This window comes from Melanostigma gelatinosum, assembly GCF_949748355.1.
Source record: "Melanostigma gelatinosum genome assembly, chromosome: 8".
Classification (NCBI taxonomy): Eukaryota; Metazoa; Chordata; class Actinopteri; order Perciformes; family Zoarcidae; genus Melanostigma; species Melanostigma gelatinosum.
In genome coordinates, this window is record NC_136641.1 from 5,934,294 (window position 1) to 5,946,065 (window position 11,772).

An 11,772-nucleotide genomic window follows, 5' to 3' on the forward strand; every position below is an offset into this window, starting at 1 on the left:
TGCAAGTATTTGTGGCCACTCTCAGTGAACCAGAGGTTCCTTACAACCGCTCGGATAGCTGACATTCTTGGTTGTCTTCACCAGACAAATTTTGAGAAAATGAGTTAATTCTAAAGGTAAACAGTACCGGAACTGTCTGCAGACTAACTCAGTGTGTGCAAAAGATAGCAAGAGGGCATGTGGGCATTTCAGCAAAGATCTACATTTTACAGATGTATGAATGCATGCACTTATTACTCTGTCAATCCCAATAGCTAATACCTTCTGTGGTGTACACACAAAATGTATCAGCAAAACATGTAAAGTGAGCGTTTAGTGGCTTCCCCATTTATATCCCTGCTAATAAGGTAAGGGGAAGACTTAAATGTGATAGTGGCTCAGATCCAAGGTGTTGACGCCTGTATGGTGAACACAGCCCTATTTACTATTCTGAGTAACTGGGGAGACTGAAGGGAGGAGTGAGGTGGATGACACGAGAAAGCGAGATGTGTCAAGCCTGACAGTGGCAGCCAGAAGGAAGTCAAAGCAGCTTGAACCTCAAAATAAAGGCATCTTTTTATCAGTAGCGGTTTGTCTGTGTGGTACAGCTGTGTCAACCGTTTCTATACACTTATGTGTGTTAAAGTCACTGAATATAAACATGTAAAACTAGAACTCAAGTCTGTTTGAATCTACCGAACACAGTGGGGCTTCACTTACTAAATACAATCTGGTACCTATACTTAACTGGGGTATTTCTATTTTATGATACTTTATTACATTTCTCATTTAAATATTGTATTTATTTACTTCTCTATATGTATCTGACAGCTAGAGTTACTTTGCAGACATTTTCTTTTGGGGTGAGGATGCACATGCACACTTAAATAGCTAAATCGACACACAATGCTGCCAGTGGTTTCAAACTATCCCACTGATCTACAGGTGGAGGAACAGTTAAGAAACGTAGCACTGTGCCAGGAAAGGCCAGGAAGAAAAAGGTTGTCAGCAGATAAACGTGGATGTAAATAATGCAGTTTTGAAAGAAGGAAATGCATTCAACGTTTTTGTTATACACACACAACACACACAATGCCTTTTGGTGACCAACAACTCTGCTTACAAGAAAACTCCACTAAGGGCCTTTAACATTTTTAATTTAGGAATTACTTATTTGAAAACTATATATTTTTTAACATAATATAACCTACTTAATGTAAATAATTGTCATTGTTATTAAACCAGACAACACTACATGAATCCGTTAAAGTCAACAATAATGATCAAATGGCATAGCATATTTGGTAGGCTAATATAATACTCTGAAAGGGACCATTCTGCATTAGGAACACTTTACTTTGTGAGAATACGTTTGTTTATAATTAATAAATCCCTAAAACACTAAATCCATAACTGTATTTTGGCCAACAGGCCAATTGTCATTGCGTTTCTTTTAAGATAATAAGATAGCCTAAAAGCGAACGAATGTTTTATTTTGAAAGTTTTGCCCGGAAAACTTGCATCGCGTGCTTGATATTCGTTGTCCCGAGCGCGAGCGAGGTGCATTCGCCTTGACAGGGAGCGTCCAGACGCAGCGCGCACGGGACTGGAAGTTCACAGTTTAGTTAAAGTTTAACTTCCAGCGTCTCCAGTCACCGAGCGACCATGCTCACCGAGGGAGAGAGAGAAGAAGCGAAATAAAAACAAAAATAATCCGGACTGGACGTGACTCAATTATGCTCCTGACTAAGTAAAGTAATTCACTGACTGGGAATGCGCTCCTCCGGGCTGAGGTGGATATACGGTTGACTCAGGAACCCATTTGTGTCGTAATTTGGGGAACTAACTCATAACTGTTGTGATGGAGAGCCGCATGCTGGCGACATGGGCGCTGCTGTGTGTGCTCCTGCGGCCGTCGGCTACGCAGAACACTGCACCTGAAGGAGGTAAGCCCCCCTCAGGCATGTACCCCATTGATCCAGTATATTTATATCTATGTATTTATTTATTTTTTTTATTCATATATTTATTATATATATATATATATTTATTTATTTATACATCTCTTTTTTTATTTAATTTATATAAATATATATTTATTTATATGTATGTATATATATTTATATAATAATAAGTGTTGGTGGCGCATAACCAGAGATGACATTATATTTCCATGAGAAACTGATGCTGCTGCAGGAGGTGGAGTGACTGGAGCTCCTGGTGGATCAGGGTGGGGTTGATATTACACCAGTGTTCTCAGCAAAGTGGCAAGACTCCAGGTCTGGAATTGTCAGTTGACGAAATCCCACAGCCTGAGGCAGTGCTTCCTCAAAACAGGGGTCAATCAGGGCGGCCTGGGGAAGGCTTCAGGTGCTCCCTATATAACACACACACACACACACTCACTCACTCACTCACTCACTCACTCACTCACTCACTCACTCACTCACTCACTCACACACACAAGAAAGGGGCTTGAATTCCCAGATTATTGTCAGTTGATGACATCTCTTGGCATTACAGCAGTGGCTTCCAAGGTAACGGCAAAAACAGTCTCCAGATCAAGTGAGAGATAGTAACATCTTAATCATTATGGCATCCATTAAAGTAATAATCTACGGAGAAAAGAAAACTGAGCACGAGAATGACTGATCTGCAGTTTTAGATTCCCGCATCTTTGACATAGGCCACTAAGATGCAATAAAATCTCTCTTTTCTTTCTCTCACACTGGAGCTGAGACAGTCCTCGGTGAGTTTACAGGCTGGTTTTGATGCCAACACGCGCCTCTAATTGTCACCAGTTTCCCAATCAGTGACGACACACACTGGCAGAAGATTCAAAACAAAACGTCACCAGCCGTTAACACCCATGCGCTAAGAACTCAGGGCGGCGGCATGTCTTGAGAGGCTAAACTTGGCGGCGGCGACATCGCCGAGTCTGCCATCTCTGTGACCGCGTTAACATAGTAGCCCGGTGAGTGAGTGGTCGCTTTGGCTATTTCCATTAATAGGGACCTGATGACACTCAACCCACATATAGCTCACGGTAATTGGGCTTTTTATAAGTGCCAGTTTAGCTTTTATAAGACCTACCATCCCCACGACCCGCAGGCCACAGAAAAAGAAGGATCTTGGCCAATGTACCAATGTGATTGTGATACATTCAAAGGGAATTGTTGTCCTCATATCATCCCCGCACATCCAGCCCTCAAAATCTATATTGTTCAGGCACGTGTCAGTGTCAGACCCATATACTGTGATGTCCACGTGTAGCGGGTCCTGTTGTGTTTCAAGTCTTCTCTCTAAACAGTGAAGTAAATCTCTCTCCAGACGCCAACATGTGGTTTTATAGATAAAGACATACCTGCACACATAGGTAGAGGTGGGGGGCGGGTACGGCGCGGTGGGCTCCGAAGTCCAAAAGATCTAAGGAATTCTTCCGGCTGATGGAGAGAAAGACAGCGCACATCTGTGTGTGTGTGTGTGTGTACAGGCCTCGCTGTATTCTCAGCTCTTCGACGCCTCAGAGTCATCTCAACGCCTCACCTCATGTGTTACATTCAAATAATGGAGAGAAAAAAACAAAGGAGAGGCATCCAAAGTTTCCAAAACGTGTCAAGGTGTCTGAGTCGATGCCGTAATTGCAGTCTTATTAAATCACAGTAACCCTGGGGCAGTGGAAGGTTTTGGGTCTCTCACGTGTTTTGTTGTGCTTCTTTCTCCCTGAAACCACTTTTAACAGAGGGCGCTTCTTCTCGATTGACTGCACAATCTGCAACTTAATATTGCTCTTTAGATTCGGCCTGGATCTGTCTGCTTCTCTGTCTCTGTTTCTCTCTCGGCTCTGTATATGGCCATCCAACATTCCTCCTCGTCTCTCACATGGAACGCGCACCCCCCCATCTCAGCCTCACATCCTTTTCACGCCTTTTATTTCCCCGTGTCCCACCTCTCTTCTGTCCACTCCCTCTACAGTTAAAGCCCAACAGCTACTGTCCCCCCCTTCTGTCTCCACTCTTGGCATCCACTTTTCGCTTTGCTTCTGTTACGAAATATGGAAAATTGGGGGAGAGAGAAAAAGAGTCCACTCCCTGGCTCTGTGCTCGGATGCCTTTTATCAATCTCCCACTCCTTCTGAAGTCATCACGCTGCCGCTTCCTGTTTGTTTGGCTTTCTTCTTATCCTCGCTGTCATTACTCGCTTGCTGACTCTTTGCTGCTTTCATCTCGACAATATCCCCTATAAACGTTGTTCTTCCAGGAAGCTGGACGCAGACAGGGAGATTCCAAATGTGTGTGTGTGTGTTTGTGTCAGTGGACCAAGAGGGGACCTGTGGAACAAGTTGTGGGAGTAAAAAGGAATCATAGAGGGAGTTCCTCCTCCAGCATCAGAAGGCGGTCGGCCCTCGTATTCATTGTGATTGCCTGATTTGCATTGATTTAAACTTTTCTTCTCCACAGTGCTGAACTGCTGCGAGGGAGACGTCCTCTTCTTGCTGGACTCCTCGGGGAGCGTGTCGTCCTACGAGCACTCCCGCATGCTCGCCTTCCTGTCGGAGCTCCTCCTCCCCTTCTCGCTGGGGGAGGACCAGGTGAGGGTGGGACTTCTGCAGGTGGGCACCCGGCCCCGCCTCGAGTTCGGCTTCGACGCCCACGGCGCCCAGAGCGGCCTCCAGGGGGCTCTGAGGAACGTCAAGCCTCTAAGGGGGGACACCAACACGGTGGAGGCGCTGAGGATGGCCAAGGATAGGGCGCTGAGGCCCGGGGCGCCGGGCGGGGCCCGGGAGGGGCTCCCGAGAGTGCTGGTGTGGCTGACGGACGGGGTGAAGCCGGGCGATGTGATCGGGCCGATGGCCGAGCTGCGGGAGGAGGGCGTGGCGGTGCTGGTGGTCTCCACCGGGCACGGCAACTACCAGGTGTTGAGGCAGGTGGTGAGTCCGCTGGTGGAGAACCACCTGTACTTTGTGGACATCGATGACATGAGCATCATCACAGAGGACCTGCGGGACGCCATCATCGGTGAGTCGGAATGGGATAGCGGGGGATGTTTGAGGCTGAATGTACGGAGTCTGAAGTGTGCCACCAAAAATGATTGTTATTATTCCATAATAACAGTAATGGATCAACTGATCGCTCTCCCTATTTATCACATAGTACACCATATTTACTGTCATTTTATTTGAGTATCCAAATTCCGGATATGAGGTTTATGCCGTAACGTTATACAGTGCCCCTCAAAAATTCCCACAATGCAAGAAAGAAAGTTGCGTCCAGGGTCCGCAGTGCAATCGAGTGCTGAAGAACGATTCCTAAAACCTGTAAATGAGTTCGCTTTTTGCGCTTCCGGTTCCCTCGTCACGAGGTCAATGGGTTAAAAGCCCCGCGTCGGCGAGTACATTATGTATAGGGTCGCCCGTACGTATGGACCATTATCGTGAGCGCGATATCTCGGGAGCACCTGGAGAAAAAGTCTTCAAATTTGGCATAAACGGCCACTTGGACTCAAGGATGAACTGATTTGTGACCTCACTAATATGTTTTTACAGCCATAACTCAAGAATTCATGTGCTAGTTATGACAGTTTCACACAAATGTCTGACAGGATGAGGTGATTACATTTTGGACAGACACGGATGTAAACTGTGACGTGATTGGTTGGCAGAGGCGTACAACCAGGAAGCTATAAATGTAATCGTTTTTTGGTTTACGTGTCTGAAATGAATTTTGTGGTTAACACAAGCTTTTATGTGTCTTAAAGAAAGAAGAGAAAGAATCCGATTGTCTTTTTGTCGAGTGAACCAGTGCGATGCTAACTGTTCCGATGTTGGCCTACAAAAACACGTCCCCCTCTACGCCGCTCTGTGCTCGATGCATTTCGTAATCCACCACTCATTCACGAGTCGTAAATATCTCCGTGCTCCTCCCTGATTCCACACATGCTCCTGAAGACAGTGAGTCTAAATAGGAAGCCGGGACATTGAGAGCGTCCGTGTGCCTATGTGAGAGTTACTGTAATGAGATAGGACGATCTATTATTGGATTAATGATTCAATTTCCCTCGCTGCATCCACCAACACCATGCCAGACATGACACATACATATATACATGTACATATACATATACATATATATATATGTATGTATGTATGTATGTATATATAGAGAAAGAGAAGAAAGCTCACAAGGGACACCTCAGCAATGACACAGTATACTGTGTCATTGCTGCATGTAAGACATGATGCATCGTGTGAAAAAGGGCTTGTGCTCAACAAGCAGAAATGCACCAGTCCTTGCTTGGTGCCTTACGGTCTGATCACAGATATCAATGCCTCTGTGACATTAGTTATTTTGTTGCAGGGCCTCACTGGGTTGGCTATTTCAAGTTGTCTTAATTCAAGCGCTACGAATGCATCCAGAAACCTAAGTCTGGCTCTCCGCGTGGGTGGCTGTCTGAAACCCATTTTTAGCATCGCCGTCCTTTTTTTGTTCTCTGTGCAGAATTACGAGCAAACTTCATTCATCTTTTTCTCCTTCCCCCGCAGAGATCATCCGAGCCGAGCGCATCACCGTCCGCGACGTCGCCACCGACTCGGCCACGCTCCAGTGGCGGCCCGTCCTGTCCGGTTTGACGGGCTACTACGAGATCCGCTTCAGCTCGCTGCCGCCGGGAGAAGCGGGAGGCGGCGGAGGAGGAGGCGGGACCAGTCCGAGCACCAGTGGTAGTCAGTACCAGAGGCTGACCCAGTCTGCAGAGTCCAGCACTGCCAGGCTAACGGGCCTGAAGCCCGACACCACGTACACCGCCACGCTGACCCCGGAGTCCAACGACCAGGCGTTCAACACGCTCTCCATCACCTTCAAAACAAAGCCAGGTTGAAAAGCCACATTTTTACAAGACTTGAAATGCTACTTATTAACTGGAATTAATTCATTTGAAGTGTGCCATCTCTAGCTTCTTGTTTTTATTCTATTCTAGTTAGTATGAAATCATCCAGCCAATTATCAATCAAGCTGAATTAAATGATCATGGGGAGGTTATTCTCCTCGTATGAGCTCACGCTGACTCACTGTTCCCCCCCCAGAGGTGCTGAGCCCCGCCATGGTGACGGTCTCTGAGTCGGGCCAAACCAGCGTCCGGGTGAGCTGGGGTCCCTCTCAGCCGGAGACGGTCACGAGTTACTACGTGGAGTACTCCGCCCTGCCCAGGGGCAAGCTCCACGCTGTCACCGTGGGCCGGACGCAGAACTCCACGCTCCTCAGGGACCTCCAACCAGACACCACGTACCTGGTCACGGTCAGTGCCCGGCACGCCTCGGGCACGGAGAGGGCCATGTCCGTCAAAGTGTGCACCCAGGAAGGTGAGTCGCGCGAAGACAATGCGGTCGGACTCGATGATTAAGGGTCCATGTACTTTTTTAAAGTCCTCTTCATTCATATCCTCTGCTCTACAATTGCCTTCCTTTTAGAAATGTACTCTGTCTAACGACCGGTGTGGTCTTCATTTGCAGTGACTCCGGCCCTGGCAGACCTGCAGCTGACCACGGTGGGCAGTGACGCGGTGCAGGTCGACTGGAGGAGCAGCCCGGGCTCTCTGAGGGGCTACTGGCTCACCTGGGAGGGACGGCAGAGCTCGGTCCCCGGCCAGCGCTCCTTCTATTTGCCCCCCGGCTCCTTGTCGACGCGCCTCACACGCCTCCCCCCGGCTACCAGAGTGTGTGTGTCGCCCATTTACCGGACGGCGCGAGGGGAGGGGCTGTGTTGCACCGCACAGTTCAATTCAAGTGAGTGGTGACAGGGAGCCCGGACGTTTTCACGCCATGAAGTGAAGTCTTAGAGTTGGTCGGGTCCATCTTTTGTAGGGATAGTGTGGGAAATTGACATATTTGCTTTCTTTGAGAGAGTTTAGCGTTGACTACGCAGCTAGAGCCAGGATGCAGTTAGCCTAAGCAAAGAAAGTCTGACATTTTGGAACATATGAATCAGTTACTGATGAGAAGATTGATACCCCTCTCACATTAGTTGCCAAGCAACCCAGCAGAGGCTCCAGGACGTTACCAGGAATCGTTCAAGACATTTTTCTGGACACGTATCCCTCCATCAAACTCGTGATTTGTGGCTTTTACACAAAGACTTTTTGTTCATCAGCGAGCCTGTTGAGGTGCTTGTAGGGGGATTTAGTCACATATGGACAGAGCCAGGCGTGGATAAATCACTCAACAGTTTAGTTATTATATCTTCTTTCTACCAGAGTAATAATCCCTAAAATAACTTTTTTTTTTAAATGTAATTCTTCATTACTGTGAGCTGCACAAATGACATTACATTCAGCTGTCATTTCATCGGTGTGGACATAGAACTCATAGACACATGTCATGAATATGTTTTTCTGTAATTGGAGTGAACAGCCCCTCGAAACAGAAACATGTTTATGTCGGACTGAATAAGTAGCTCCAGATTAGTTCCATTTGGCTGAGTGAAGAGGATTCACAACACTTTGACTTTTGCCCAAATGTGTCAATGTTCGAATGTCAACGTCTCAACTTGTCCCCCCCCCCTCTCTCTCCGTTCTTTAGACGCATTACCATACGGCTACCAATCATAGCACCCCCTTCAGCTGCTGCAAGTGCTCCCTACCAAACATGGAGGCACGATGAAGGCAAGAAGAATGCTGACTTTTCCTCCGTAATTATTTTCCGTTGCCTCTCCCCTCTGTGGATGTCATCCAGGAGAGCCGTGTGGTTTGGCTCACTGAGCACTCATGTGGAAGCCATAGACACTTGAGAGTGGTCCGGGACAATGTGGCCACATGTTGACGGCTACAATGTGCAACACAGAGGACTATTTGCTTTTCCTTTTTTTTTCGTCTCATCTGATTTATACCTGTAGTAAATGCATAATGTTACAGATTAGAGTTGCAAGCATAAGATGATTTTTTTTTTCTTGCAGAAACAGAGCCGGGCGTGCTGGGAATGTTGGATATTTTTACGTGGCTTGTTCCGGAGAAGGGCTTTGCACCATGTGTCGGCCTCATGCCCAAATCCTGCTAACACACAGAGAACATTTGATTTACGTTTATAATGAATGCTTACGAGTTGTACTTAAATTACTTCTCTTTCAGCACATGCTTGACACTTGTGTGCAAGGGAACGTCAACGCCAGGTCCCTAATAACAGGGTCTTCAGGATTGCTTTGAACAGAGCGTCCACACAGATGCTGTGTTTGACACAAATGAGCATGACGGAGAGTAGCGTCTGTCCGTGGACATGGATCCATTATTCATATTTATTCATCAAAAATCATGTAAGTATGATAATTAATAGAGCACAGTATTTACAGACATGCTGTTTACATATTAAGAATGTTACCTTCTTGTTCAGCGAGTCTCTGCTGCCCCCTACTGAAAGCATCCTAACAGGCTTACAGCTGATCTTTTACTGGTATTCTCTCAGAGCAAATGTATTGTTTGATGTTGGTTGACCACGATTGAAATTTAACACATGTAATAGAAAAAAATGCAATAAAGTCCTTTCATAATGTTGTTTGTACTATGTGTATTTAAAGAAATGTATTATTATAGTACAATGTAGCATTGCGGACAGAGATAAGGACGAACTCCACTGATTTTACTGAGTTTATGAGTCGCGAGGTGTACTCAGCCAGTGAAAACAGTTGTATGTCTTCGTTGCTTTGAATGATTTAGCAGGCAGAGTGGGTCTAATGAAAGACTTTGGGAAGTGCATTTTGGGATTTTGACTCATTCTAGGGACAACAAATCTGGATATTTTGGCCTCTGCTGCTTCGATTGAGACCATTATTTTTACATCTGTCTCTTGCAAGTCTCCGATCTATTTGCAAATGCAATACTTAATCAATAAAGCCCCCCTTTAAATCACTTAACAATGAAACTGTACCTCATAGGGACTACATTTATCAAGAAAAGTAACATTCATAATAACACTATTGAACTATAGTTTTGGTCTGAATAATTTCTTCCACATTTTGGGAAATACAACAATTCCAAACTAGATCAGGGTACCCAGATATGAGTCTAATCCAGGGATTCCCAAAGTGTGGGGTGCGCGAGAGGAAAAATGTAATGGTGGTCTAATGTTGTAATAATTAATATTAAATGTAATTTTCACAAAATAAAAACATGAATGTAACAGACTGTCTCGTGTTTGTCGTTCTGTTGACGATGATATGTCCTTGAGGGTTGCCGTAGCGAAGGCGCAACCCCCGCCTCTGGCCAAAGGAGAAAACAATAATAAAGAGAGTAGCCGTGGGCTGATACAAGATGTCTAATCTCCCGACTCCAGTTACTACTGTATGATAAGTGCCCTTATACACGAACCCAAGACGCTCGGTTACATGAATTATAACAATTCCCCTTGTAAGATTTCAATTTAAAATTAAAAACGTACAATTTAATAAATAAATGCACTTCAGCTCCTGCCGCCAGACTGTCTTTTACGTACACTAGCTAGCCTAGCTTGTGCAGCTAACGTCAGCTAACAGCTAACTTCATTCATTCAGCAACATTCATGCAAATATGATAAACTGGCTGAAAATCGGGGAAACTGTCAGGTGGGACATCTGAAGCTATCAGTCATAAAAGAGGAGAGAGACAGAGAGAGAGAGAGAGAGAGAGAGAGAGAGAGAGAGAGAGAGAGAGAGAGAGAGAGAGAGAGAGAGAGAGAGAGAGGGACAGAGAGAGAGAGAGGGACAGAGAGAGAGAGAGAGAGAGAGAGAGAGAGGGACAGAGAGAGAGAGAGAGAGAGGGGAACGGAGAGGTGTGTTGGGGAGACACCGGGAAAAGAAATCGAACGGGAGTCAGAGGAAGATGAGACGGAGGAAGGAGGAAGGGATTGCACAGACAAATCAGGAGCACATCGGCCCATCGCGGAGTCAAGGTAAAAAAAGAGGAAATGAGAGAGCATCAGACTGGGAAAAAAAAGAGGAAATATGATGAAAAGTATCTGTGTCTGGGCTTCACTTGGATTGGCAACGCAGATTGCCCAAAGCCACAGTGCGTGGTGTGCAGTGAGGTTCTGGCTGACATCTGTCTGAAGCCCTCTTATTTATGTCGCCACCTGAACACCAAGCATGCCAGTGCAAGTCAAAAGCCCCTTACAGCTTTTATATCGAAATTGGAGGAGTTACAAAACAGCCAAAACAACTGCAGTCTCATTCTATGTGTGGTTAATTGTAAATTAAATGTGATGCAATCTGCCTCTGAGCCTGTGCGTGTGCGCTCGCATCCTGATTGCTCTTTAAAAGTGACGCCTTGTGTAACTGAAAGTCATTGAAACTTTGTTGCAGTGTTTCAGGCCGTTTTCACACCTTCAGTTTGTTTGCTTTGTTCTGATTCAGGGATTAATATGATACAATGTTGCAGTTGCTCCTTTGTTCGGTTTGTGTTCACACTGCAACATTTAACAGCGGACTAAATAGTGTAAACAAACGCCACGCGCGAGCAAACTGTTCTCTCATTGGTCCGAGTTCTATGCGCTATAAATGGGCTCTGTTGCTTCTTCTTTTTTAAGATGTGGGGGATTGGGGGTGCGTGAACCCGGTCGGGATGTAGAAGGGGGTGCGCGGCCTAAAAAGTTTGGGAACCGCTGGTCTAATCTATATTATGATTTATCAGAGTATATATCTTTTTGAAAAGTTTTTGTAAAACTAAACTGTGGCAAATATGAAGACAAATATTGATTTGTCATTATTTTTCCGAAAGTACCCGAATGGGCGCAAAGGATGATTTCGGGCGGATGGTAGGTTTCGGGAGACCAGGAGC

The 11,772-nt window shown here is 45.8% G+C and overlaps 1 protein-coding gene across 2 annotated transcripts; it reads left to right on the top strand.

The window, feature by feature from the left end:
* Positions 1 to 1,560: 1,560 nt before the first annotated feature.
* On the top strand, positions 1,561 to 10,139 carry vwa1 (von Willebrand factor A domain containing 1). Of its 2 annotated transcripts, XR_013772160.1 has the most exons (7): positions 1,561 to 1,925; positions 4,440 to 4,997; positions 6,521 to 6,850; positions 7,061 to 7,336; positions 7,487 to 7,759; positions 8,552 to 8,634; positions 8,925 to 10,139. XR_013772160.1 is itself a non-coding variant. In XM_079273019.1 (6 exons), exons 1-6 carry the CDS (start codon positions 1,841 to 1,843, stop codon positions 8,578 to 8,580), a joined length of 1,551 nt encoding a protein of 516 aa, XP_079129145.1. In that variant the 5' UTR covers positions 1,561 to 1,840; the 3' UTR covers positions 8,581 to 10,139. The 2 variants fall into 2 exon arrangements, 1 of the variants encoding a protein (XP_079129145.1); XM_079273019.1 differs by having other exon boundaries at positions 8,552 to 10,139.
* Positions 10,140 to 11,772: the final 1,633 nt, after the last annotated feature.

Excerpts from the sequence above, each read along its gene's own strand:
- vwa1 (XM_079273019.1), top strand. The coding sequence starts at position 1,841 with ATGGAGAGCCGCATGCTGGCGACATGGGCGCTGCTGTGTGTGCTCCTG. Across the intron at positions 1,926-4,439 it reads GAACACTGCACCTGAAGGAG|TGCTGAACTGCTGCGAGGGA; the intron begins GTAAGCCCCCCT and ends TCTTCTCCACAG. Across the intron at positions 4,998-6,520 it reads CCTGCGGGACGCCATCATCG|AGATCATCCGAGCCGAGCGC; the intron begins GTGAGTCGGAAT and ends CTTCCCCCGCAG.